The following is a 27,487-nucleotide window of genomic DNA, read 5'->3' on the forward strand; positions in this document are numbered from 1 at the left end:
ACACACGGGGGGGGGGTTTGCTTTGGCACAAAGAATTCACAGTTTGTTTGACATAATATACAAGAAGTGATAAAATAGCAAGATTTGGAGCTGCACAAAATACTTCGAGGAGGAAAACTAAGGAGAACTGCACCGGCAGTCTAACTCTGGTACATGAATAAGTGCAGCCCGCTGCAACAATGTGATGCTGCAGTGTATTCTCAATAGAAATGCTGCTGTTCATCGTTCCAGCCAGATGTCCTCCCATCCTGCAGGACTTTAAACCTCTTGAATTTCACTCCCTCCACTTTTCATTTTTCTTAATTTCAATCTAACACCCTGCATTCTATGGTTTTTGAGCATGTTCACTGTGCTCTTTTTTGGGGGGGGGAGGGGCATTGTCCCATTAGAGCTTTTATTTATTTCCATGTTTTTACAAACATCAGGGTTCCCCCAAACAAGCTGATCCTACTTTCTTGTTTCTCGGTGGCTCCATTTGTGTCAGCACTAGCCACCTGAGCTTGCTTTTAGAGGGAGTAATTTGGGATCATTATTTGAAACCAGCTTGGTTGGTCGCCTTGGTACACAGGGATGCTGAAAACTTTCCCCATAGTAATGATAAAGATGCTGCTGTATTCATTATCGTTCCATCAGTGTACGTGGTACTTTTTAGAGAGGTATGAAACTATGTCCTTGCCCTCAAGATGTTTACGGCCCTACATGTCAACAGAGGGAGAGACAGCATAGCATAAGTATCGGGGGGGGGGGGATATGCAGAAAAAAACAGTGTCGCAAACCAAGGCTTAATTTCGTAAGGTATGAGGACTAACAGGTAGAGGCAAAGACTTCACGGGAACAGTGGATTTTAAAGCAAGGGGATAGAGAGAGCTTGAGAGCTATGCAAAGAGAGCCTTTGCATTCATCTAGAACATCGGAATCAAATCATCACTTTTCTTGCCATTTGTGAAGACTGGGTTTTCTTGTATAGCATCTAGTGGGGTGTTGCACTTCACTTATGATAATGACCTCCTTTTTGATGCTGCTGTTAAGAATCCACAATTCATCAGTGGGCAAGTCCAACTCTTCTCATCCTCCTCAGCTTTAAGGGATCCTCCAAATAGAACTAGAAGCTGCAAGCTCTCATTCCTAGAAGACCCCCTCCTGCTTTTTCCCCAAGTGTTGCTCTATAGGTTAGGATTCATCCTTTCCCTAGCTGCTGAGAAAGGAAATGAGGGTAGGCCACATATTTCTTGGGAAATTGAGAGCTAGACAGATAACGAACCACACTTGCGCGTTACCTGGAACAACCGGGCTGGGAATTGATGCCTGGGTTTAGGAGAAGCTCTGGTTACCCGCTATCAGTTTTAATGAAGTGTGCTAACTAAATTGGATTTGGAGTACTCATTGAAAGCTGTTTATGGCACGCTCTTGAGTACATTTACCATTTTGTCGGAAGTGCATGCTAGCGAGCATATGAGTCTTTAAGACAGGCCATCTGTTAGTGTTAGACCCTTGGATAATTGTCAGGTCGTTCTAAAAATAAGCATATATACAAACTGCCCAGCAGTGCAAAGGTGATTTCCCCCTCCCGCAATTTCCTTCTATGACAGAGAAAAGGGGGCGGGGGACAGCACAATGCCACGAGTGGTCATTCTGCGCTCTCAGCTCTCCCCCCCCACCCCGTTTTCTTTTTCTTTTTTTCCTGCAGGCTTTTCTGATTCGCAGCCCCCTCCCTGCCGCAAGCCGGTTGCTGCCTGTCACATCTCAAGCTTTGGATTAGCACAGTCCCAATCTAAGGCTCTTGGGAGTGGGGCAGGGGGGTCCCTGGAGGACCCCCGTAATATAAGCTCTGCTGGCTGAGGCAAGTACTTTCCCCTCCGAATGAAAAATATCCGCATGAAAAGCCAAAGCACAAAAGATCTTGATCCTTGTGATGGGTTTGTTCTTAATTGCATCAAAGAAACAATAAAATGTAATGGGTAACATTTGCAATTAAGGAAACACCCAAAAAGCAAAGTATTGTGGGGGGGGGGTGATTCCTTTAGGTTCTGGATGCAGGTTTGTTTGTTTAAGGTATATTTGGCATATATTAGCCGTGAGCTAGGAAACCACAGTTGAAACCTTAGGTTCCATGGTCTATCAGGTAACAGAGGGTGGGGAAGATGTCTGCCTGGGATTCTAGAGGGCTTTTGTCAGCCAGAGTAACTAATACTGGGCTAGAGGGACAAAGCTGAGACACACCCTAAGCCCACCTAAATAGGAAGCTGCCTTATTCTATCCTGCTCACTGTTTTCCACACCGACTGGCAGGAGCTCTTTGGGGTTTTAGATGGGAGTCTTTTCCCAGCCCTACCTGGAGATCCCAGGGATTGAACCTGATGCTCTGCCACCAAACTGTGCCCCTTCCCTAAATATCCGCCTCTGGTCATGTGAATACAGCCTTGGCTGAGTCCATGTTCCTTCACCTAGATTCCAAAATCTCCAGCTCTCACCAGTAGACCCTACCTGGCACACGGAAGATGCATAACAGATGTGGAGCACACCATCAAATGGACGTGTTGCTGTCTCAAACCGCCATTGCTCCCCTCCCGGTAGCATTTTAATTTTTTTCACCTGCTCCTGTTGTAGTACTCCTGTGGATTGCTGGCAGAGATTGTTACTGCAGGGTGGAAGATTCCCAGCTCAAGTGCCAGCTTTTTAGCTGTGCTCCATTTCCGCCCCCCGCCCATGCCTCCTACTCATCCACTTGGCTCTTCCGGCTTGCCAGCGTTGCCTTGCTATGCTTCTCTGTTGGTCCTCTTAAAACTCACTGCCTTTATTGCTGTTCTGAAGGCAGAGCATGAGTGTCATTTAGACATGCCTTTTTAAAAAATACATTTAGTATATGCTCAGTAACAAGAATAAAGTTGTTCTTGAAGGTGGTGTGCTCACCGCAAACATATGTTCTGAACTTCCATAAGGAGGTAAATCACACCGGGTGATTGACTGGCATATGCATTTTGCAAGGTACTGTTCACTTAGTCTGAATCTGCTATTTAGCCTGCAGGTATGAATGAAAGAGGTTCAGCCAGCCAGTAATATTTTTAAAATGTACCGTGTGGTGCCTTGTAATCATATGGAAAGGTGAATGGCTACCTATACCACCTGGTCACTAGTCATGTCGCCAGAATTCACAATTACCTGCCTTTGAATATGCTTATAATGTTCAGGTGCATTGTGAGTTGAGTGTCATTTAATCTAAAGTTATTCTCTGGTTTCGATTCTAATGTGCTCCCCTGGCAGCTTAAGCACTGTAACAGTTGTGACTCAGGCCCCAGAGACCTTGGGAAATGTAATTTTCCCAAGGCACCCAATCCCCAGGTGCCCTGGAAACTACATGCCCCATCTCCTTCTGAGCATGTGGTCATTCATACCACGATGGGGGACAAATTTCAGGTGCCTAAGTGTGATTAATTGGGATGCCCACCTAAGTTCAGAGAGAAGGTGGTTCCATAATACAGGTACCACTGTATTATGGAACCACCAAGTTGCAGCAGTAGAGGGGCAACTATTTGGGGGGGGGATGGTGGCAGGAGATGGCTTACCCCTGAGAAGCAGTTGGAGAACTTCTCTTCTCCATAGATAAATTTGATGATATGGTACCCCCCACAAACTCCAGACATCCCTGCCAACAAATAAGGGACAGAATTCTGAAAGGCCATTTGTGCAAAGCTCTCCATACAACCCACAGGGCTTCCCCAAGAATAATATTATTTACATGACTCTCTAGTTTTATTCGTGGCAAATGTTACTCTGAGGCCCTGGGACTGATGGGTGGCATGACAATCGGCTGAGGCCGTGGGTTGTTAGGGAGCTGAACAGTGACCCCGCTTGTGAATTGCTGTCAAATTTGAGCGTAATCAGCCTTGCATCTTTGCCCAGCCTCTTGCTTACGAAAACAGCATGCTCTTTATATTAGCTGTGTGCAGAAGGTATTATTAACCCGTGTATGAGAAGAGAAGGTTCGCAAGGAGAGCTTCATTATCAGATTTAGAGCCACATACCATTCTGTTATTGACCTGCCTGGTGTAATCAATGCGGCAGGCACACAGGTTGGAAATCATGTTCTCGGCCTGTGGAACGTACGCCTTGCCGCTAGTGCTGATTGTGCATTATCTTTTAAATGATACTGCCTAAATAAGTATGGATCTGCTGAGCACCAACAGCCCTCGCTTCGACTGGAGAATGCTAAATCTTTTGCATTTGTTTTTAAGAAAAAAGGAGGGGAAAGTTGGTATTAGGCTGTCCGAAGAAATTGAAATCTACGGCCAACAAGAAACATGGCTGCACTGAGGCAAGCAGGCATATGTCAGAAGGAGGTGTAGTAACATGAAACATGCGCTGTTGCGTTTCTGATGAGGTCTGGTTTCTTGGGACATGAGGTGCATGCAGTGGGTTGTGAAGGCAAAAGGGAATCTTGGTTGTGGGTTTTAAAAAAAAAAATTAGTTGACTAGAGAATGAGTTTGAACAGCAATGGTTTTGCCCATGTGAGTGCATGCAGGAAATGTCTGCACAGATGGACAGCCCAGACCAGGAACTGCTTTTGCTGTCCTGAGCATATTTGCAGTTTCCCAGGGATGTGCCCAAACTGACAGTGTAACTGTGTTTTCATGTGCAGCCTAGACATAGGAAGATGCTTTATAGCAGGTGAGACTGTTTGCCTGCTCAGACTGACTGCAGCTCTCCACTGCTAGAAATGGTAGGTGGGCAGAGTGGCAAGCTTGTAGGCTTCCCCTTTTAGGGCATCTTGCCAGCCACTGTGAGAACAGGATGCTGGACTAGACGGGCCATCAGCCTGATCCAGTAGGATCGTCTTGAGTCCCCGTGTTATTACAAGGCTGTTGACAGCTTGCAAGCCAAGTTTTAAGAGCTTTAGGAGAGGTGTGTTTGGCAGGAACACAAGAAAGGTATGTTGGCAGTGCTTAGAGGGCTGGAACTCTCTTCCTAAGGAAGCCAGTTTAGCCCCTCACTTTGTCGGCCAATGCCAGCAGGTGAAAACCTACTTATTTAGACAGGTCTTTGACTTACAGAGGGGGCTGTTTTCTTCTTCCTCCTCTTCTTCTTTGATGTTTTATCTCCTCTACTATTTATTTTTTAAAGCTTTTTTTTAAAAAAAACCACACAAAACATTTATGCAACAAAATGCAAAACCTTTACAGAAGAGAAGGAAAACAAAGGCATACCAAGACTCTGGGTTGTATCCTGTATCCTTGCCCTGCCCTTTAAATGTCTCTTGCTTTTATTTATTGCAGCTTTCTTTCTTTTGTATTTTTTAAAAAATATGTAGTTGCTATGTAGTTCTTATTATCCTAAGCTGCTTTGAGCGTCCTTTATGGAGAGTCTGGGGCATACATTTAATAAATGAGAACGTTAATAAACTCGAAAGAGGTTTTGAAATAGCTGTGCCAGTGAGAAACAGCAGCATTTTAAATGTCTTTCTTGATCTAGGCTGGGAAAGCTTCAACCCCCCTCCCAGATGTTGTTGGGCTACAACCCCCTTCACCGCTGACCATTGGCCATGCTGGCTGGGGCTAATGGGAGTTGTAGTCCAACAACATCTGGAAGGCACCAGGTTCCCCAGCCCTGAACTAAATGCTCACCATTATGCATAACTGCAATAAATGAACAACCACTTTCTCCATCTCCTACAATACAGTTCTTGGTGAAATTGCCCTGCTGTTTTGAAGCTCTGATTTCTCTTCTACATTTAATTTTTTTTAAAAAAATGCTGTACCTATTTTTCTACATAGCAGTGTTGTATGCTTGCCCCCCCCCCCCTTAACCTTTTGTCATGTGGTGTGCAGAAGAATGAGCATTATTATGTGTAGTTTCATAAGAAACCCACTGGCCACAATGCCTGCTAACAACTTTTGATACGACTTAGAAATGCCACGGCACTTGTGACACCTGGTGGTCACTCTGGGGAAGTGCACAGTTCAGCAACTTAGTGTACAGTATTTAAATGGGGTCGCCGCTACCTCCAGAGACAAGGCCTGCAAATGGATCCTCCATTAGTTAGATGTTGTCACCAGACAATTTTCATTAGACTGATGTCATCTCAGTAGTAATGGATTCAGGAGGAGTTTCCTGTGCGGAGAATAACTTTGAGTTGCTTAGAAAGAAGTGAAGGATCTGTAGAGAGTTAAATATATTTGTGTGTTTGTCTGATGTTACGCTGATGTGAAAGAGTAGTTGGACAGCTTTGCAGATAGGCATTGCAAGGCAAACATTTAGGGCTGTTGTATCAGTTAATTTAGGATGCATCCTTATAAGGGAACATATTCCTAAACACACAAACACACATAATCAGGAAATCCAACAACCTGCCATGAAATCTTGGGAGTAAACATTCAGACCTTTGTGTTGTAAAGGTGAAAAGGCACAGAAGCTTTGACTGAAAGCAAATCCTTCTTAGAATGAATGGGCAAATTAGTGGTGACTGGCTTGAGTTCAATGGGAGGTAAGCATAACTCTTTTTCTCTGAATGAGGACCACAATCTTCTGTTTGCAGGAGTAGCTTCCACTCATGCAAACAAAATTGAAAATTATTGGTTCAGATTGAATCCCCCTTCAGGAGAATGAGAACTGAATGGTCTCTCATTCCGTACCATCAGATCAGCATGAGATCATGTCTTTCAACAGATCTTTGAGAAAAGAACTGTGTTTGGAGGAGTTGTAGACCTGGTTGCAGAGTGTTTTGAAGAGAGAGAGTGGCCAGGAGATCTTTCCAGTGCTTCCTGGAGCTGGAGATTCCAGACGCCGTCCCTGAGGTGCTTGTAACTCTGAGACACGACTTCCGTTTGCATTAGATTGGATATGCAACTACTGCACAGCATTAGGATTTATTTAGCCTGCTGGCAAATGACAGACAGGATGTCTGAACACTAATGTCTCCCTTGAGGGGAAGTTGCAGCTCCCTTTATGAAGGGATAGAAGCTGATTGCAGAGGTGTGTAGCAAATGCCATCCTTTCACCAAGTTCGAACCACTGAACAACACAGCCACCTTCCTCCACCCTCGCAGTTAACCCCTTTCTGCCGTGAAATGGATACCCGCCAGAATACTGCACTGTCAGCTGCATCCAGTACTAGTCAGCCTCAGAGTAGAACCACTGACTAACTTAGATCCATTAAGTTCAGTGGGTCTGCTCTGAGTAAAGCCCAATCGCTGGCTATGGCCCTGTTTGTAAAAGTTGGGAGCGTTCAATGCCCCTTTGGGTTCCCTGTGCAAGTTCCCTTTACTGTGCACCTGGGACTCCTTAATGGCGGGAGCCAGGTGTAGCTGGATGTGCCACAGGGGAGGCACACTGACCCTCTCCGTCACGCCGTGAAGCTTGGGAGGCCTGTGCGCACCTTCCCCGTGCCAAGTTCAGGATGGGCCGGAGCGCAGCAACTGGTGCGCTTCTCTTGCCGAAGTTATTTCTCCAACTGTCGAAGTGTTGTGAGTTGCAATCTGGCGTCCCTTTCTGCCAAGACTGTCTTATCTGCAGCAAGTGAGAATAGCGAATGGAGATATGGCAAAGGCGGCGGCGGCGGCAGCCTGTGTGTATGTGTGTCCCTGTGCAACAGAGAATATTGTTTAATTGTTACAGTTAAGGAAGTCCCAGAAGGCAGGCACCCCTTGCAGAGCGTTACCACTTTGCCTAAATGCAGCGAAATCCTCGCGGTGCTACTTGGCTAACTGCAATCCATTTCGTTGTGTGTTTCTTTCTTCCTCTCTCCCCCCTTTTTTTTCTTCCTTAAGTTCATGCCAGCATTAACAGATCTATCAGTACAAAGCAAATGTGTCACATTGGCAGCTGTTACTTAGGAGCATTCTCTCTTTCTCTCTCTTTCCCACTCCCCCCCTTCCTCTTTATTGCATTTTGTTCTGTAATAATTGCAAAGCTTTTATGTTGAGTTCCGCATAAATGCGACTGAGTAGGAGGGTACGGGCTTGCTTTCTATTATTCTGCCCCTCACGCATGTCTCCTTTTCCCCATCTTTTTCCAGAACCACACGTTGAGCCAGCACGCTCAGTGAGCCCCTGGCACTACAGGACACCTCTCTGCAGAAGACTTGACGGAAGCTCAGTGGGGAGGACCATTTGAACATTACATCCAATCAAAGTGTCATTTGCAACCCAGATGTAAAACTCTAATGATTTGGCCATGAGGCGCTGCTATTATAAGCAGCTGGAAATGAATATTAATGGAAGAGATTAAAAGTATTCCATGCGCAGTATTTTTTATTGTCCTGCTTGAGCTTAGTGTACTTTAAAGCTTCTGCTTCTGACTGAATTTATAGTTGCTAGATAGGAATCTGCTTTGATGCTCTTGCCCTTTGTTGCTTCTTGTATTATACGGATAGTCCAAGATTTTAGGAGTGGTTTTTTTCCCCCTCTTCCCCTTTCCTTTAGTTTTTTCTCCCCCGTTTAACTGCTTTTTAATTGCGATTTTAGGTAATTGTGCGTCGTGATGTGATGGCTTGGCTATTGTCTGAATATTTTTTTTACACTTTTTTGGGTTTATTTTTTTTTTTAACAATTGAAGACTAATGCTTTGATTGGATTTGCCAGTTCACCGGACAGTGATTAAAAAAAAAAACCCTATGTAATGAATATCATCGGTTTCAGTGCAACTGGATGGTCTGCTTTATAAATGTGACTTAATCTGATTGCATTTAACTAATACAGTTCAATAAAGGGAATACATTGGATGAGTGTTGGAGTCTTGAAGTCCATGTACTGCTGCTGTGTGTGAAGTTTGGTGGAGGCAAATGTCTACATGTAATGTAACTTATCAGATGGGATATGTCTCTTAACCCTAAAAAGGTAAAGGGACCACTGACCATTAGGTCTATGGTAATCTCTTGCCCATAAGAATTTGTAATGAGGGAAGCCAGGTAAGATGAATTAGAAAAGGTCTCCTGGCTCTTTGGTCATACAATTCTGTGGAACATGACTTAAGCCTCTGGAAACTCATTATCTTGCAGAGTTGGCACACCTAACTCTGGGATTCTAATCCCTTGTGTAATATATGGGAATGGTTTGTAGGAATAGCCCCTGCCATCCAAATTCCAATAGGAGTCTGTCATGTGCTTTAGATGTACACGAAACCCATTCTAAGCGTTAATATCTAACTAGTGAATCAGGAACACTGTGTATCCTGACATACTGTATTATACACTCTTTCTAGGGATGGAAGAGAATTTCATTTGGTCTTCCCGCATGGACCACAGAGTAATTCATTGTGCTTTGGATTTCTCATTTTTTCGATTTTGCAATACAGTTCATGGCTCAAAAGTGCACCAAAATTCATAGTTTAGGATAATACAAGTTTAGAAATGCACACACTGAGACGATACATATTTTGAGATAAAACGTGCATCAAAGATTGATGCATGAATAGGACAGAATGGGTTTATGAGTGAATTCTGAGCTATCCATCTTTTATTTATTCTATGGACAACTCTTTACAGGACACAGCGGGCGTTAATTTCTGAAGGCCTGTCTGATAATAATAATAATAATAATAGCAATAATAATATAATAATTTATTTTTTGTACTCTGTCCATCTGACTGGGTTGTCCCAGCCACTCTGTGTGGCTTCCAACATAATATACACAACCACAACAGAACATTACACATTAAAAGCTTCCCAATACAGAGCTGCCTTCAGATGTCTATGGAAGGCTGTATGATTATTTATCTCTTTGACATTTGATGGGAGAGTGTTCCACCTGGCGGGTGCCACTACTGAAAAGGCCCTCAGCCCAGTTGCCAGCAACCTCACTTCTCACTAGGAGGCAACCATCAGAATGCACTCCTCTGAGCTAGACCTCAGTTTCCAAGCGTTCTCCCAGCATATAATGTTGTTCCATGTGTACTGATGGTAACACATGAATTTGTGACTCCTAGGACTAGCTGTAGCTGAGATCTACTTGGAAAAGCTTTAAGATAGCAAAATCTATTTTAGGAGGAGGGACATACCATATGTTCACTGTTACATCTAGTGACCCTTCATATAGGCCAGAACCATTGTTAATAGTAAGCCCATCAGTAAGCAATATTTTGGCTTCAGTCATTCAATGCTTCTGGAAACATTTGGTGCCACTGCATTAAGCACATCTCTTGCTGCTGAGTGGATATTTCTCTGAAAAGCTTGGGCATGTAAATTCACTGCTTCCTTGCTCACTCGCTTCCCCAAATCCTATCAAATCTATTAGACAGGATAAGCCACATATTGGAATAAATGGATAGGCCCTAAGTAAGTACTCCTTTCTCCTGATTTAGTAAGTTCTCCACCTCAAAGACTTAACTGCAATAGTAATCTGGAACTAGAGTCTTCCTGTAGCCCTGGGGTCGCCAACCTTTTTGGAACCAGTGGGCACGTTCCAGATGTTGATAATGTTGGGGGTGCTGCCATGAAAGCAGCTGCTATGAGGTGGGGCATCACATAACACAAAATGGCTGCCATGGGGAGAGGTGGAAATTAGAGAGACAGCTACCCTTATCAACATTATGCTTGCCATGGAAGTCAGCTATGCCCTGCAGGGCTTGACTATATGGAGATCGCACAATATTGATTTTATGCGCATACACACAGATGTTTTTGCTGTCAAAAGAAGCAGGGAGCATACCTCAGTACCAAGAAAAATATACAAGGTGGCCACACCACACTCTCATTTCACAGAGATCACCTGCACATTTCCCCCATAACTAACTTTCTAGGAGGACTAGAGACTTTCTTCTTCTTTTTGAGGAAAGCTCAAAGTCCCCTGCACAGGCTAACCAGTGAAAGTCTTTGCAGGCTCCAGGTTTGTGATACCTCCCTTTGCCATTGGTCTTTCACAATAAATAAACAAAATAAGCTGCACTTCAAACCCAAACTTCCCTTTATTTTTATGTTTCAGCTATTCATGATGAAGGTGACCTATTCCCACACAACCCTGCTCAACAGAGAAAGTGAGCACTGCTTATGTATCAGTGGCTAATTAAAATCTGAGACATTGACCACATAATGAAAATAACTTCTATGGTGAAATTTATAGAAGGGTGAATACCAAATCTTGATGTAGTATAAAAGGCTGGACAAAACTCGATGGAATACAGAGTGTGTTTGGATCTGTGAATTGCTGGCTGCTCCTATCTTTGTGATGGAAAATAGTTGAAAGTATTATTAGAAACAAACAAAAAATAACAATTGAGAGAACTGACCCAAGTTCAAATAATCCAAAGATTACTTGAACTAACTAATCAATGAATAGCTTCCTTGTTAGAATTCACTGTGAAAGCAGCTGGCTTTACAGTCCACGTAGTTCTATGACAATCAATGAGAGTGTCATAAACTCTTGTTCTGAGGGCTAACACCCAAGAACTTGTAAGAATGCTGGTTGCACCCACTCAATTTATACATTCTGCGTTGAGTTGTAGTCCCAAACACCACAACCTTTCTTCATTGGGGAGTTGTTCTATCCCCTTGATTATCTTGGTTACAGGTTGCCCTTTTCTGAAACTTTTCCAACTCTACAATACCCTTTTTGAGATGAGGTATCCAGAACAGTACACAGTATTCCAACCATGATCATACCCTAGATTTTTTTTTTTAAAAAATAATTTTTATCAAATATTTTTAACAGCATTAAAGCAGCAGTTTTATAAATACTGGCTCAGTGCATACCTGATTTAAGAAGCAGGGTGCCTCTGAGCATATGCTGAGCCCGGCAATTCACTTCCTCATAGTCTTCTCAGACATGAAATCTACTCCTGATTCCCCGCTTCACAATAATTGTTTCAGCAACCTTATTTGCTTTCTGTGGGGTGAAGGTGATGCCTTTTCCTCTTACTATTGTTCAGCAGTTGCTATTGTTCAGATGGAAGTCAGAAACCCTTGATGACCTACTGCAAATCACCCAGAGCTTTACTAATAGATCCCAATCTAACTTTTGTTCTACTCCTAATCTAAGAGGCAACTGGGAAGGGGTGAGGGCCAAGGAGCCAAGGTGCAGAGTCATTCAGGGAGCTTCGCTTTATGTAACCAATAAAGAACTGGAGCAATTAGTATCTGATCAATGGTAAACATGAATTGGAGAGAAACGGCTAAATCTTGAAAACTGGCCTTACACTCACCATATGTAGTAGGTAGAAACATTTGCAGCTTGCACCTTACAGTTGAAAAGCATGACACTCAATGCAACACTGCCTGGTTTACTGCTGTGCAGGAGAACAGTTGAAGGCATGGTCAGAGGCAGAAATGCTTCTGGAAAGCAGTTGCTGCAAACCATGGAAGGGAAGAGTGCTCAGGTGCTGCTTGTGTGCTTCCTGTATGCAACTCATTGTCCACTATGGGGAAAGGATGCTGGACTAGGTGACCGCTAGTTGTTCCAGCTGGCTCTGCTTATGTTCTTAGCATCACTCGAGACTCCCACATTCCCTTTTTTTGAAAACATTGATTCTGCTAAAAATGGACCTTGCATCTTGGCTGAATGTTCCTAAATCTGTTAGCCAAAAAAAAGCAAGAACATGGAGTGGCAAGATAACACATTAGGTTATTTAGTTGTTTAAAGTATTAATTATCTACCCTCCGTCAATACTGGAGAAGGTTATAGAACACCAAATAAAAATAAACCAGCTGAATCATAGAATAAGCAAATACAGATACTTAAAATACACCATTGGGCAAAACGTAAGCTGGCCAGGCAGGCAAATATGTCTTAACTATCTGCAAAGGAAGGGCACTGTACTGATGAGTCATCACCACAGAGAAGTCTTTGAATCCCACGTCATCTCGTAGTAAGCTTCACACAATGTGGGAATATGAAGAAAAGCCGCCTCTGAGGATCTCGGGACATGAGCAGCCCTGGTCTAATGAGAGGTGCACCTCCAGGCATCTGAGTCCTGAGCTGTTTAGGCTTTCCAAGGTAAGCACCAGCACCTTCCCTTCAAATCAGAGCAAACAGGAAGCTAATGTAATTCTTTTAGAATCTGTGCATCCACCTGAACCAATTTAACAGTCTGGCAGCTGCATTCTGCACTAATTGAAGCTCCCAAGTCACTTTCAAGGGGAACCCCATATAGAGCCAATGGGAGGAGGAGGAAGGGAAAAAGTAGAATCACTGGCACTGCCTCTCATTGGCTCTGGAACCACCTAGTGTTGACTTCCCTGCCTTCGATCCTACCAGACCCACTGCATACAACACATTCCAGTAAGCCAATTGGGAGGTTACCATAAATCACTGAGACCAGATGATCCATCCCTGTTCAGAAATTATGGCAGTTGGCAAATCAGCCAAAGGTGGAAAAAGGCACTCTGTGCCACTCATTTCAGCTGGGACCTCTAGTGACAGTGCTGGACCCAGGAGACACCCCACCAAAACACACACACACACACACACACACACACACACACACTATGTACCTAGCCCTTCAAGAGGAGTGTAATCCCATCCAGAACAGACTGCATGTCTTATTGCCAGGCATTGTTCAGCTGTGAAGTTTGGTACCACCTGTTGTGCTGATGGCCCCCAACTTCCATGGTTTAAAAAGGGGATTTGATAAATTCATGAAGGATAAGGCTCTTAGTGACCATGATGGTTACATGCTGCTTTCAGGATAGGAGGCACTTGTTGGCCCCAGCATGAAACAGGATTCTAAACTGGGTGAGCATCTGGTCTGATCTCATGAGAGTCGATGAGACTGGATGCTATTTTAACTCTTCCACGCCTACCGTTTCCCCCCATGCAAATGCCCCCCACCCCAGTGCTGTGCCTTCCTTCAGCTGAACTCACTTGTACATTCAGATCCTGACACACATTGCTGAAAACACCTATCAACAATAAGAGAGCCAACAGAGAATAGTAATTAAGAGACCAAAAGGTCATTAAAACTATTATGCCCCCAGTTCAAATCCCATCTCTGCCATCATCTCACCAACATTCACTATTTACTCAGAAGTAATTACCTTAGAGTTCAGTGGGGCTTACTCCTAGGTAAGTGCGTATAGAATTGCAGTCTCAGCTTCCCATCTGAACCGATCTCCCTTACAGGTTGGTCACTGCAATGATTATGTTGGTAGTCTAGATAACATACATTCCAAAAGTATGTTGTGAGTTAGACCCAGATGCAATCTTGTGTGGCAGCACCTGTGGTCTGAAATGCCTAGCCTATTAACAGTATGTAGGAAATAACTTTCTTACTTCAGCAAGTTTAATAAACTATTCTTCAATAATAAACTATTTTCAGTTGCCTAGGCATATACCGTATTTTTCGCTCTATAACACGCACCCGACCATAACACGCACGTAGTTTTTAGAGGAGGAAAATCCGTAGGCATGCCACCCGTAGGCATTCCCTCCATAACACGCACAGACATTTCCCCTTACTTTCTAGGAGGAAAAAAGTGAGTGTTATGGTGCAAAAAATACGGTAATTAAGTTTTGCATACTTGTTTTTAAAATATTGCTAATTTTATCTGTGTATTGCTGATTGTTATTCTGTATTATATTTTATGTACATTGTTTAGAATTCTTCTTCAGCAGTTTATATCTTTTTTCTAGATAATCAAAAATACTGTGGTGTTTCAAAATCTGGCATGAGAGTTCTAGACACTCTAGAGCGCAAGCCTATCTTTGTCTACATGGAAGTAAGTTCCATTCAGTTCCATGATGCTTACTCCCAGGAAGAAGTGTACAGGATTGCAGCCCTAAATCCCTTTCTAGAGATCAGGCCTCCAACTATTGATTTCAAATTCTAAGCAACATGTGTATAATAATCTTATAGAAAAATATATTTCCATACGATGACATTTATATAAGCTTTGATTTCTGCAAAGTGAGAGCTGCACTACCAGCCCTCTCACACATGTTAAACACCAGCACTGATAATGGTTTTTTACACTTAAATTTATCTACATAATTACATGTCATGAGAACAATTATAAGTGCCCAGAGGGATAATTATAAGATATCATTAGACAACTTCAGAAGTCATTTTTGTACTGTCAGTTTTTATAGGGTTCTGTTTTGACTTCATAGAACAGGGCTTCAGACATTGCTGTATTTTCCCATGTTTTAAGATGAAAAATTTAAATGCTTCGCCATGAGAAATCACACGATTGCTTTTGCTGGGGTGAGTGAGAGAAGGGGGTGTTGAGAATCCTGTGTATATGAACACTGCAAATCCTGGTAAGAAAAAATTCAGACTATGGATGAATAAGGACCATACATTTAAATCAACGCCTCCTGCCCTCCCAAAGAATAATGGAACTGTGGCATACCCCTCAAATGAATTCTCAGTCCCCTTAACAGACTACAGTTCCTAGGATTATTTGAGGGGGGTGGTATTGCTTTAAATTTAAGGTGGGTATGCAGTCTATGCCAAGGATAGGAGTGAAAAGTTGAACCGATTTACACTAATTTACAGTTTGTTCCACTTGCAAAAACAGAGGGCATTTCCCCCCATGGGAATGGATTGTCTTGAAATGGCAGGATGGTGAGGAGGAGGAAGAGGATCCCAGCGAGGGGTGTAGCCAGGACTGGGACACACTGGGGCAAGCAGAGGATGGGGAAGGAAGTTCTCACAGGGTGGTGGATGATGGCGGTCACTGCACAGGAACCAGAGCAACAGCACCCATCACCAGAGCCAGAGGGGTCATGTCCCCACGAACACAGAGGGCTCAGAGGCGTAGGGAGCAGCAGGAGGGGCACTCTAGGAAGCTGAGGCAGGCAAGGGCCCACAGCCCAGCTCCCTAGCTGGCCAGGTAAGGGTCGCTAACTGCAGAAGGAGGGATGTGATTCCTTAGCTGGAGTAGGCTTGAAACAGGTGGAGGTCACATGCCTCGTCAAGTCTCGATGCTGCAATCACCAGGCAATGTACAAAAGAGAAGTAGAACAGAGGTGCTGTAGCTGCCCATGTTGATGGACCTTGACTTGGATGTTCCTGGACCTCTACAGACTGTATCCTGACTGCTGGACTCTGAACTGTATCCTAACTGCTGGACTTCATTCTTGGATTGACCCTGGACTGTGTTGTTGCCAGGTAGGAAAGGGTTCAGGACATGGATAGAATGGGGTTGCTTCCTTTCGTTCATAATTTGAGGGATGGATTGAAGGATAAACAGCTTTGTTGAAGGTCCCCCTTGTAAACTTCTCAAAGTTCTATGCATTGCCCCTGAACACCCATTGTGGGGGAAAGGCTTTTGCCTTCATCACTTGCTTCTGGTCATCCCAGAAGTATCTCACAGGGATCCTAGGAAGATCATTGGTCCACATAGCCCAGTAGTGTCCACACTGACTGGCAGTGGCTCTTTGGGGTTACAGGCAAGGAGACATTCCCAGCCCTGCATGGAGATACAGGGAATTGAATTTGGGACCTTCTGCATGCAAGGCAAATACTCTACCACTGAGCTGTGACTCCACATTTCGTTGACGTCTATCATAGGACCCAATAGAACTTTGGTGTCTGCTCTCTCCTTAGCTCCTGTTTAGGAAACCATTAGTTTTTCACAGGCAAAGTCTTTCTGAAAATCCACGTCTGGAAGGAAAGCAGAATGCTTAGAAAGAAAAGCATAGGGGGAAAATGAGGGATTAGGAATGCCAAGAGCCAGATAATTACCTTGTCACCTACCAGATTCTTAACAAAATATGAGCCTTGGCTGACTCTGTTAATGAATGGCAACTTAACTGCCTGAGAACGTTCTTAATGTGGAATCAGAACTAATTTCATTTTAAAATTCTGACATTAATTTGCACAGACAGTTTCTTTGAGAAGTGCAAGAAAGTAGAATAAGAAGAGGGGGAGCTTTTTGTGTGTGAAAACAAAACCCTGTTTGAGTTTCATCCTGTGTGCTGTTAGGAGTAGTGGTGCCGTCAGGGCATGTCTTTGGAGCAGGAAGGCCCTCAAATGCAGAGGGCATGGCTTACCACATTTCAAAGCATTTAGCATCACCCCCTAAAGAGAGCTCCTTTTTATTCAGTGTGTTGCATCCCCTGGGTGCTGCAGAAAGCCAAGCCCCTCACTACCTAATGTTAAAAGCCAGAGCGAGGTGAAGGTCAGCATTTAAAAAATGCCACCAGTGTCAGTGACGTTAACTCTTTATTCAAAGAAACCAAAATAGTGCAGGCCTAGTGATCCCAATGACTCTTCTCAGTGTCTAGTGATCCTAATGACTCTTCTCAGTAGGTCTTGCCCCCAATGAGGCAGTTGCAAGGACTGACCCACCTTCCCACAACTCCCCTCCTCTCCAGGTTTTCCCCAAGCAATCGGAGACTGCGTCTGCATGCAACAAACCTCTCCTCTGCTCTTTTTATTTCTCTGCCTGTTCTGGGAGACCAGAGAGTAGGGGAGCTGGTTGCAGCTGGAGGAGGAAACTCCCTGGAATCTTCAGCAACCAGGCTTCTCTTGTTCTCCTTGCCCCCCTCCTGTCCAGCCTCTGAATCAGGACTGCTCTATGCCCCAGCTTCTTCCTGCTTCCTAAACTCTGTTGCATCTTCAGCTTCTGACACTACCTCCTCCAAGTCTTCTCCCTGTGGCCACTCATCACCATCCCACCATCAATCCCCAGGCTCTGAGCCTTCTTCCCCTGGGGGTTCCCCAGCTGGTGCCTCCCACCAGTCCTCTGCATCCAGCCAGTCTGTGACATTCAAGGAGCATTAGGGTCCATTAGGGCAAATGGGGTCCTGCTCCACCAACCTCACTCTACCTTCAGGCAGTCCCTACCTACCTGCCTTCCTGCTTACATCCAGTCCAGGAGGTGGCACTGCCTGTGAACTTCCTCCTTCTCAGTCTCAGTGTTTCCCTGGGATGACTCAGCAGGGAGGAGGATATGGACAAAACCAGAATTAGTTAGCTCTGCATGTGATTGGCTCTCTGGCTCCACCTACTGTTGGTCTCCCTGCCTTCTACCCTACCAATCCCATTGGGTACCAGCCACCACTGCCAAGGAGGCCTGTCAACTGATTTATGGCACATTTTTTACCTCTGTAGCAGAGAGGAAGGACACCCTGCCCAGCTTTGCTATTTGAGAGCATGTGACACAGAAGAGACATAGGGGAGACAGGAGAGACCATTCTTGGCTGAAGCAGTGGGAAAGTGGGCAGCAGGTGGTGTGCCACTGGCTCTGCTGAGAGACCAGCTCATCCCAACTGCTGCTCATAAGAACTTTAAGAACTGGTGCCTGAGTTTGCTTGTTTTCCTCTTCTCTCCTCATCCCTTTTTCTTTTCATCTTGTGTCCTTCAGATTGAAACCAGAGGGCAGCGACAGTCTTGTTTTCTATTGACCTTAAGCTGCTCTGAGAGCCTTTGTGGCTGAAGAGCAGAGTAAAAAATGCTGTGAATAAATAATAAATAAATACCCAAGACCTTCTGCATGCAAAGGGTGTGCCCTGCCATTGAGCCTATGGACCTTTCCTCATCTACATAAACATTTGCAGATAGCTGTGATTAGAAGAACAGCACTTCCATCTTGGTCATTCATCATTCACTATCTGCATCAAAGAGTGAGTGAAAAGAAAACGCCCAGGAACCTGTGTCATTCTGCTTCTCTTAAGTGTGTGCACGGTGCTGTAATGGTTAAGAACATAAGCAGAACCCTGCTGGATCAATGGTCCATCTAGTCCAGCATCATGTTCTCACAATAGCCACCCAGATGCCTGTCAGAAATCTACAACATCCCTCTCTCTGCTGCTGAATCTGAGCAACTGGTATTCAGAGGCACCTATTGCCTGCAGTACACAGCCATCATTGGTGGAGGTGCTGTAGCACAGTGGTAGAGCATCTGCTTTGCATGCCAAAGGTCCCAGGTTCAATCCCCAGCATCTCCAGGTGGGGCTTGAGAGGCCCATGTGAAACCCTGGATGTGTGCTGCCAGTCAGTGTAGATAATACTGAGCAAGATGAGCACAAGGTCTGACTCGCTATAAAGCAGCTGCCTGTGCTCCTACGATTGTCCTCCATGAATTTGTCTAAGCCCCTTTTACAGCTATCCAAGTTGGTGGCCACCACTATGTTTTGTGGGAGAAAATTCCATAGTTTAATTATAGCAGCTTTTTCTGTATCATATTGAGGCTCCACAAGACAAAGAATACTGCTGGATTTAGTTCCACCTTTTTGCTGTTGATGTTGTTGCAACAATCCAGCATGAGATGTTAGGCAGTCCTTCCATCAACTTGAAAATAACTTTCCACATGCAGAAGAGTAGCTTTGAACCTCACCCATGAATACGACTTACATTATTGTATTTCAACCTCTTTGTTTCCTACACTCCCCCTCCGGTTACATTCCCTACCCCTCTATTTTATTTTCTCTTTCTTGCTTTTTATTCCCCCTGCTCCCCATTTTGTTTTAGATTCCCTCTCTATGTTGAGTTTCTTTCTTTTTTGAAAGCGGTTGCATTTGTTGGTATAATTCCTGTTATTAAAAACAAAAAAACCCTCCAAAATAAAAATGTAGTAGGTGAAACTTTTCCCAGCAGGGCTATGTGATGATGTATGAGCTGGCCCTTGGACTTTGTTGTGGTTGGAGGTGAGGTCTGCAGGGAGGAGGGGGGACAGTGTTAAGCGAGTCCTCCATGAGAAACCAGTAGATTTGAAGAAGGTCCCCCCATAGAGGTAGCCCCCTCGCCATATCAGTGTCCTGGGATGGAGTTTAAGAGCATGTGCATTTTAGCCAATGCCGTCCCGTCCCCCCACCCATGGGGGAAATGCAAAAATACCAATTTAAGTGTCACTTCTGAAAGCAGCCTATGTAGGACGGCGGAACTGTAAGCACTTAGGGAAATCATATATATGGCTCTATTGAGAAACCGGTATGTTGCACTGCAGGGAGCTGTCGGTGACAAACACTGAAGTTCTCAAACTACGCCGCTATAGGTGTTTCAAAAGTCAAGCTGTAAGTTTCACACTGCTGGCCTTCTAACCATGTAATAAAGAGCAAAGGAGAAAGCGGTATTCAGACCCCATGCCGAATGAAGTCTTAAGTGTTCCAGTGTACAATTCATGCTATTTTTTGAACCTCTCTCTCTCTGCTTTCTCCATATAAAGATTGGTGTGTGTGTGTGTGTGTGTGTGTGTGTGTGTGTGTGTCTTTTAATTTCTGCCTTGGCTGCTGTGTTCTTAAACTCCCCTCTCTTCCACTCTGCTCACTAGCCAGAGGAGGGCATGGGGGATAACTGCCGGTTGAGCTGCATGCTGTCAAAAAGGCTCCCTCTGAAAGTGGGGAAGCTGATCTTTAGGCAAGTTGCAAGGAGTGTGTCACAAGCCTCCAGTGGAAAATTTGGGGCAGAGCAGGATGGAATGGAAAGCAGAAGAATGGAGGGCTCGGTTATCAGCTCAGCGTGCAGCATTAAGTGTGCTAGCCATGAGCGGACCTCCGTCTTGGGGCAAACCATGCATCTTAATAATAAGCACCTTTTGCCAAAGATCTCAAAGCTGGTTGCACAACCCATAATGCTACTAGTTAGCCACTGGACCAGGAGTGGGGGGAAAGGCTGAAGTCCTCTGATGGACCACGGTCTAGTTTCTGGTGGGCTTTCAAGCACCTGCTGATTGCTGAGACTCTTGCAGAGGATGCTGGAGTAGGTGGACCTTGATCTGATCCATCATCTGTTGTCACAAGGCACTTTTGGGCACCTGCCAGGGCCATGAAAGAGCCCTCGGCTGATACTTGCATTGGACCCCCTTCCTTATAAACTCCCTACCACCACCACAGAGTCTAGCATGGTACTTTGAGCAACTCAAGAAAGCCAAGTGTGCCATTTTAATTTCCCACAATCCCTTGGGGTGACTCCACATCAGCAGTATTGTGCAAAACTAAAGTAACAGCTGGATGCAGCAACCTGGCACTACTTGGGTGCTCTGTGGGTTGTTGCCAGGTAGGACCACCAAGGTCCACAGACATCAGAATGCAGCCACCAGAGGGTGTGCATACCCACAGCTCTCTCAAGGTTGGAGTTGGCCTTACCAGCAAGGGACATCTTACATTCCTAAGCAAGAGTGCGTATTCAGGACCTTTCTATTTATTTGCCACATTTCTGTGCTTTGACTTCCCCATGCAATTTCCAAGGCGGCAAACCAGATTTTGGATCACTGAAAACAATAATGTCAGACCTAACATACAGTGGAGAGAGAACAACAGCTAAAATGAGGCAACTGAAAAATAAACACTATCACAGAGAGGCAACCAACCATTAGGCGGAGTGAGGCAGCATCTTTAGGTGGTGGGTGCTGGAGGGGTGTGCAGTGGGTAGCAGCAGCAGCAGCAGCAACTACAACCTGAGCCGTTCCTCCCAAGACCCCTGTCTGTTTCTGTGTGTTATGTCCTACAAAGCCTATCCAGTATCCCATCAGCTGGTTTCCTGCCTTCATGTCTTCTGGAGGATGCTGTCCTGACATCAACATTATGCAGAGGTGCAGTGCTCCAAGGTTGTGGAGGGTCAAAGACCTGTTACTATTTCTGCAGTGGGGTCCCTGTCTCCAGAGGCCTAGAGCTGCCCAACAGCATGGAAAGGGAGCTTCTTAAGCCACTGCGGAAAAGCCAGTTCTCTCCCTTTGTGCCACAGAGTCAAAGGAAGCGAGTTAGCAGTTGTGGAAAGGGATGCAGGAAGAACACCAAGGAGGAGTTATTATGTATGCTCCAAAGCTAAGCATTTAGGAACATTGAAAGCACAAGGTGCTTGCTTCTGTTTTAAGAAAATTGTGTGCAAGTTCTGTTACATACAATGGAACTTCAAGGAAAACACAACTTAAGCCACTCTGAAATAACATATTGGAGCACCCTGAATCATTTGCTCATGCACAGAAAATAGTAGCTTTAGCTCAGTGTTTCCCAAACTCGGGTCTCCAGCTGTTTTTGGACTACAACTCCCATCATCCCTAGCTAGCAAGCCCAGTGGTTAGGGATGATGGGAACTGTAGTCCGAAAACAGCTGTAGACCGAAGTTTAGGAAACATCATTGTAGCTAGAAGGCAACACGTGGAGATCTGCACTGATTGTTGCAATGCATTCCTAATTATTATTGTATAACTATAAGATCTTAGAAGGGAGGTGGGGTTGTGACTGTCATAAAGAGACCATGCACTTCTGAATTTGTCACTTCATGACTAGTGTTCAGCTGCCTCTGCTGTCAGCTTCCGGACCTGAAAAAGGTGGCACCATCTTGCCCTTCCCTTCAGGCAGAAAATATATATATGGTCTGGCCCTAACGTTCAGAACCATCTAGAGATGAGGGAGAAATTAGACTCGGTTCACATTTAAAGGTGGACTTGCCTAATTCGCCCTTTCTGTGACAGTATGCAAGCTGAAACACAGGCATCTTTTGAAATTCACACTTTTCTGATTTTTGCAATTTTGTTCTTTAGTCGAGCAATGCATGCAAAAATACAAATCCTAGGGTAAAGTATGCAAAAAATAAGAGCACAGATTACTGAAAATAATATACAGAAATACATTGTGCTAGGGAAAATTGCTTTGCAATTATATTGGGGGAAATTGCATACAAAAATGTGTATATTGGGAGGAAATCACACTAAAATGCTGATGAATTTTCACAAGGACTTTAAATAAATAAAATAAATAAGCAAGCAAGCAAGCAAGCAAGCAAGCCGGTGTGTAAATATGAAGAACTGTACTTAAGACTGGAAAAATGAGAAACTGAGAGAAGCCGAAATCGATAAATTCACCCATCCATAGTGGTCACCAGGGGGGCAGTTCACATTGTCCCTTGGGGCTGAAGCTAGACTTTCAGCTGTGAATTGCCCTCCCCTCTTCTAGACCATTTGATGCACAAGCACCATAAGAATGGTTTATGGAGCATTAAAATGAACATTAATTTCTTTTTTTAAAACACTAAATTGGAGATAGAAGTGGGGGAACATCTCCCAGCATCCTCTGCTTTAGCAAAGGGGGGCATGGTTATTTCTGACGCTCCCTCTTTGACTTTCTGCCAAGACTTGCTGACACAACTGATTCCCGACTCTATCAAGACACTCCAACTGTGATCAGAGACAAGGAGCCGAGTGGAGGCACCTTGACACAGTGTCAGAACAGCGGAGTCACAGAGTGGGGATGCTGCATCGAGAAGGCTTTTGTCTCCTGAATGAAAAGGAGCAGGATTATTTCCCCTCCTCCTCCTCTCCCCCCACCCTCATGTTAAACAACATTTTTTTCCCTTAGGGGAAAGATTATCATAAAATACCACTACTCATTTAATGAAGACAGGGCAGAGAGAGAGAGGTCCATCATCTCACCCTGCTGGAACACCAACCACACCACTGCAATAGACAATAACTCTGCTGCTACATTACAAAGTCTCTCATATTTTTCTAATGGGAAAAGTTCTAGAATGAATTCCATGGGAAACTGTTCTCTGACCCAGTGGGTATAGTATTATTTCATTCCATTTATAGCCTGCCCTTCCAGAGGAGTCTGAGATGGCAAACACACAAACAATAAAACAATGAAAGCCTCTAAAATATATATTTAAGCCTCTTTGAAGGTTATTGTTTTGTTATATTTTTCCAATCAAGCTCAAGGAGGGGCAATGCAGTCACTGTTCAGTGGCCAGAGCAAATCCTTTGCATTCTCCTTGCCAAAGGCCGTGACACGGAGGTAGAGCACATGCTCTATTCCAGCAAGCTCAACTGCCCTTGTTGATGGACTGTGACTTGGATACTCCTGGACCTCTAGAGAACTGTGCTTTGGATTTGACTCTGGACTATCCTGACTACTGGAATTCAGACACTTCTGCAAAGTGCTCATATGTCTGGCTATGACACTTTGGTCCTATAGACCCAGGCTCTTTGCTCTTCAGGCACACCCAATTTTAAATATCTCTCTCTATCTCTATGTATCTCCATTCTATGTATGGAAGTGAGAGCTGGACCATAAAGAAGGCTGATCGCCAAAGAATTGATGCTTTTGAATTATGGTGCTGGAGGAGACTATTGAGAGTCCCATGAACTGCAAGAAGGTCAAACCTATCCATTCTGAAGGAAATCAGCCCTGAGTGCTCACTGGAAGGACAGATCGTGAAGCTGAGGCTCCAATACTTTGGCCACCTCATGAGAAGAGAAGACTCCCTGGAAAAGACCCTGATGTTGGGAAAGAAGAAGGGGACGACAGAGGATGAGATGGTTGGACAGTGTTCTCGAAGCTACCAGCATGAGTTTGACCAAACTGCGGGAGGCAGTGGAAGACAGGAATGCCTGGAGTGCTCTGGTCCATGGGGTCACGAAGAGTCGGACACGACTAAACAACAACAACAAGACTATCTCTATCTCTATATATTAGAGGCCTAGTTCTTGTGAAATCTGTGATATATTCATGAGAAGAGGTTCCCAAATCGATACGTGAGAGGAAAACAATAAACCGCCTTTGAACCAAGGCAGACCATTGGTCCATCAGCATGACTTGTATTGCTTGACATTGTAAACCAACTGGGACACACTATCGCTAGCACATGACTCTGGTGCTCAAAAGCCTGCTCTGGCTGCCCATATGCTATCAGGCCGGGTTCAAGGTTCTTGTATTAATTTACAAGGCTCTTACTGACTTGGCTCCAGGAGACTTTAAGGACTGCCTAATCTCTTAGATCTCTGCCCAATCCCCGAAGTATTCAGGGGGTTCAGTGTTAGGGGTCCCCCATGGCTTGGATGCACAACTTGTATCCGCCGTGAGCTGTGCATTTAGTATTGTGGGTCCAGTTTTATGACACTCCCTTCCTGTTGAAGTCAGACAGGATCCCTCCTACTGAAATTCTCTACTGAAGACGACTTCTTCTTCTTCTTCTTCTTCTTCTTCTTCTTCTTCTTCTTCTTCTTCCAGCAGGCATTTTAAATGAAGCCTGATTTTGTAGTTTCAACTGATTTTTTCTTTCTTTTTGCTGTACTTTTGAAAACCACTTGGAGGCTGCTGTGGCTATAAGCAGTATATAAATTGTGTCAGTAAATAAAACACATGAATAAAATTGACACATATAGCATGTGGTCTACCCCTGAGTCACAGCCTTTGCTGTAGTGGATTTGCTCTGGCTGCTAACAGTGACCACATTGTCCCTCCTTGAGACCATTGATGCCATGAATTAAAACTGGTAATATGAAAAGGGACGTGAACTATTTCAAACCAGTCTATTAAGAACCTGTCTGTGTGCTGCGTTTCTGCACTGGGGGTTCCCTGACTTACTTATATTTCAGGGCTGTTAATGCTGCTCCCTTTGCCTTTCCCTCCCAATTCAGCCGGCTGCCATGAATGTCATTTTCTTGGCACCTTTGGAGAAGAGCAATTAGCATAATTGGGCCGATGTTTCAACCACAAGGCAGGGTTGTTTTCTTGCAGGTAGGGCAGTGCCAACTGCAAGATTTCTGAATAGCAAAATCTTTCTACTTGAGCACCAAATTCCATTTCCTAATGTGGAGGAATTTGCAAAGAGGACTCCTGAATGCTGGAGAAACCCAGCAGGTGAAATGGACACTAAGGGTGGGAGAGAAATTCAGTTCGGCTTGAATTTTAACGAGAACCTACCTAATTCACACTTTCCAGAACAATGGGCGAACTGAAACAAAGCCATTCTTTAAAAATCTACACTTTCGCACCTGCATTTTGCGATGTGGTTCTCTTTCCAGGTAACGTGTGCATAAGAATGTATATATTAGCATGGAAAATGCAGTATACGAAGGAAATTTGCTTGCAAAAAAATGTGTGAGTTAGGCAACGTTTAATACAAAGATGTGTATAATTGGGAGAAATGTACACTGAACTGCTGAATTTTTAAATGAGGATTTTTAAGAAATTGCAAACTGATGCAAAAATGTGATGGGTAGAATATAACCCTGGAATGATGAGAAACTGAAATAGACAATTTTGTCCTTCCCTAATGGATAGGATACCTCATTAATTGTCCTCATTCGCTCCCTTTGCAGGGAATCAAGCAGTGGAATCCTTGAACATTCAACTGGATGGCGGGTGGTTCTGCTGCATTACATTACATTGAAACAATCCCTTAAAACTTCCCCGACAATGACAGAGGGAAAGGGATGTGTGTGTGTGTGTGTGTGTGTGTGTGTGGAATTAACACCGCCAATGAAATGTATTTCTTTTTCTCCCGGGCCTTTCCCAAAAGAAGGCTGATACTGGCTGGCCCAGTTTGAGAAATGCATACTGAAGCCAATTGTCGGGCAGCCTGCGTTCCCAAGGGCAGCCTTGGTGGGCAGGATGCCATCTGAACAGATGGGCATAACTCTAAGCAAGCAAGAGACCATGGATGTGAATCAAGTATGGGTGTTTACTCCACTGATTCCCCAAAGAGAATGTCAAAATGGCAGTCTAAACTTGGTTCCCCGGCTTGCTGAAATATGAATCTCACTGTCTCAATTTAAGGCTTTAAGATTCACCAGGAGGAGAGAGGTGGCTTCCTTCTCGCCTCTCCCATCCTGATGAATCCAGGAAAAAAAGGCCACTCTGGTGAAATGGAGGGACTCATTAAAACAGCCTCTTTGCTGCTCAGCCTATTGTCTACGTAAGGGCAGCTTCGGACGAGAAGGCAGTAAAAAAAATCATATTCGCCTCTTTTACGTTTTAAGCCAATGGATTAATGTTTGGATCAGGATATGGAGAATTATGGAGAATGGTGGGATTGTCTTAAAGCTTAGAAACAGAGGAGATGACGACGAGGAGGAGAATTAGGGTGAACACTGGAGTCCCTGTGGAGAAACATTCTTAGCTGTGATGCATTGTGTGAGCTCACCCTGAGAGATGGTTGGGGAGGAATTCACAAGAGGCCTTCCTTGTAATAAGCGATTGTCTGAACATCCCTGGAGGGTTTGTTTGTTTGTTTGTTTCTTTAAATTCTTCTTCCAGCTTTCGTTGAGCTGGCCCCATGCAGCTTGGTATAAGCTGCCTTATCCCAAGTTGGAGCAATTGGTTCATCTACCTGAGTACTGTCAACACTGACTGACAGGCAGGTGTCTCTCCCAGCCCTACCCAGAGATGCTGGGGATTGAACCCAGGACGTTTTGCCTTCAAAGCACATGCTCCTCCAGCCCTGAGCTATGCCAGAGTTCAATTTCACACTCCTTCATTTGTCCCTACAGAATAGTGACTGGGGGAGATAGTGGATTATCTGTGATAGTTCATGCTCAAAGTGGCTCATGACATCAAAAAGTTTACATAAGATAATTCACAAACAATTAATGAAATTTGGTAATGAAATAACACACTGTGCATATAGCCAATACACTAGCAGATGCACACTATGCATATATAGACACACAAACACACTAATATATATTACTAAATATACGCTAGACAATCCACTGATAGCAATAAGGTCTAACAATAGCAGTTCAAGAACCATAATCCAGATAATATCAACCCTGGCAATAACCGCTATCCGATGGCCTTACCCTGGTAGCCTCTAGGTATCCTGAGCAACAGAAGCAGCCTCTGTAGCTGGAGGTCAGCCAAGACCCCACTTTCCCAGGCGAGGTAAAAATAGGTCAGAT

General features: G+C 44.3%; 1 protein-coding gene and 1 long non-coding RNA gene across 4 annotated transcripts in view; one reads left to right on the forward strand and one right to left on the reverse strand.

Moving 5' to 3' along the window:
• Window positions 1-8,717, forward strand: part of ZNF423 (zinc finger protein 423) — a 319,298-nt gene extending 310,581 nt beyond the window's left edge. For all 3 annotated transcript variants that reach the window (XM_081015494.1, XM_081015493.1, XM_081015495.1), the window contains one exon: window positions 8,009-8,717. In XM_081015494.1, coding sequence (XP_080871620.1) covers window positions 8,009-8,038 — 30 coding nt within the window. In that variant the 3' untranslated portion in view covers window positions 8,039-8,717. The remainder of the gene's footprint in view (window positions 1-8,008) is intronic.
• On the reverse strand, window positions 368-27,487 carry LOC308482472. Its single transcript, XR_013989295.1, has 2 exons — window positions 27,389-27,487; window positions 368-7,781 (listed from the first exon to the last, which is right to left on the reverse strand). It is a non-coding gene; the product is annotated as an uncharacterized lncRNA (long non-coding RNA).

The sequence above is a fragment of the Podarcis pityusensis genome (genome assembly GCF_964106645.2).
Source record: "Podarcis pityusensis genome assembly, chromosome: 8".
NCBI lineage: Eukaryota > Metazoa > Chordata > Lepidosauria > Squamata > Lacertidae > Podarcis > Podarcis pityusensis.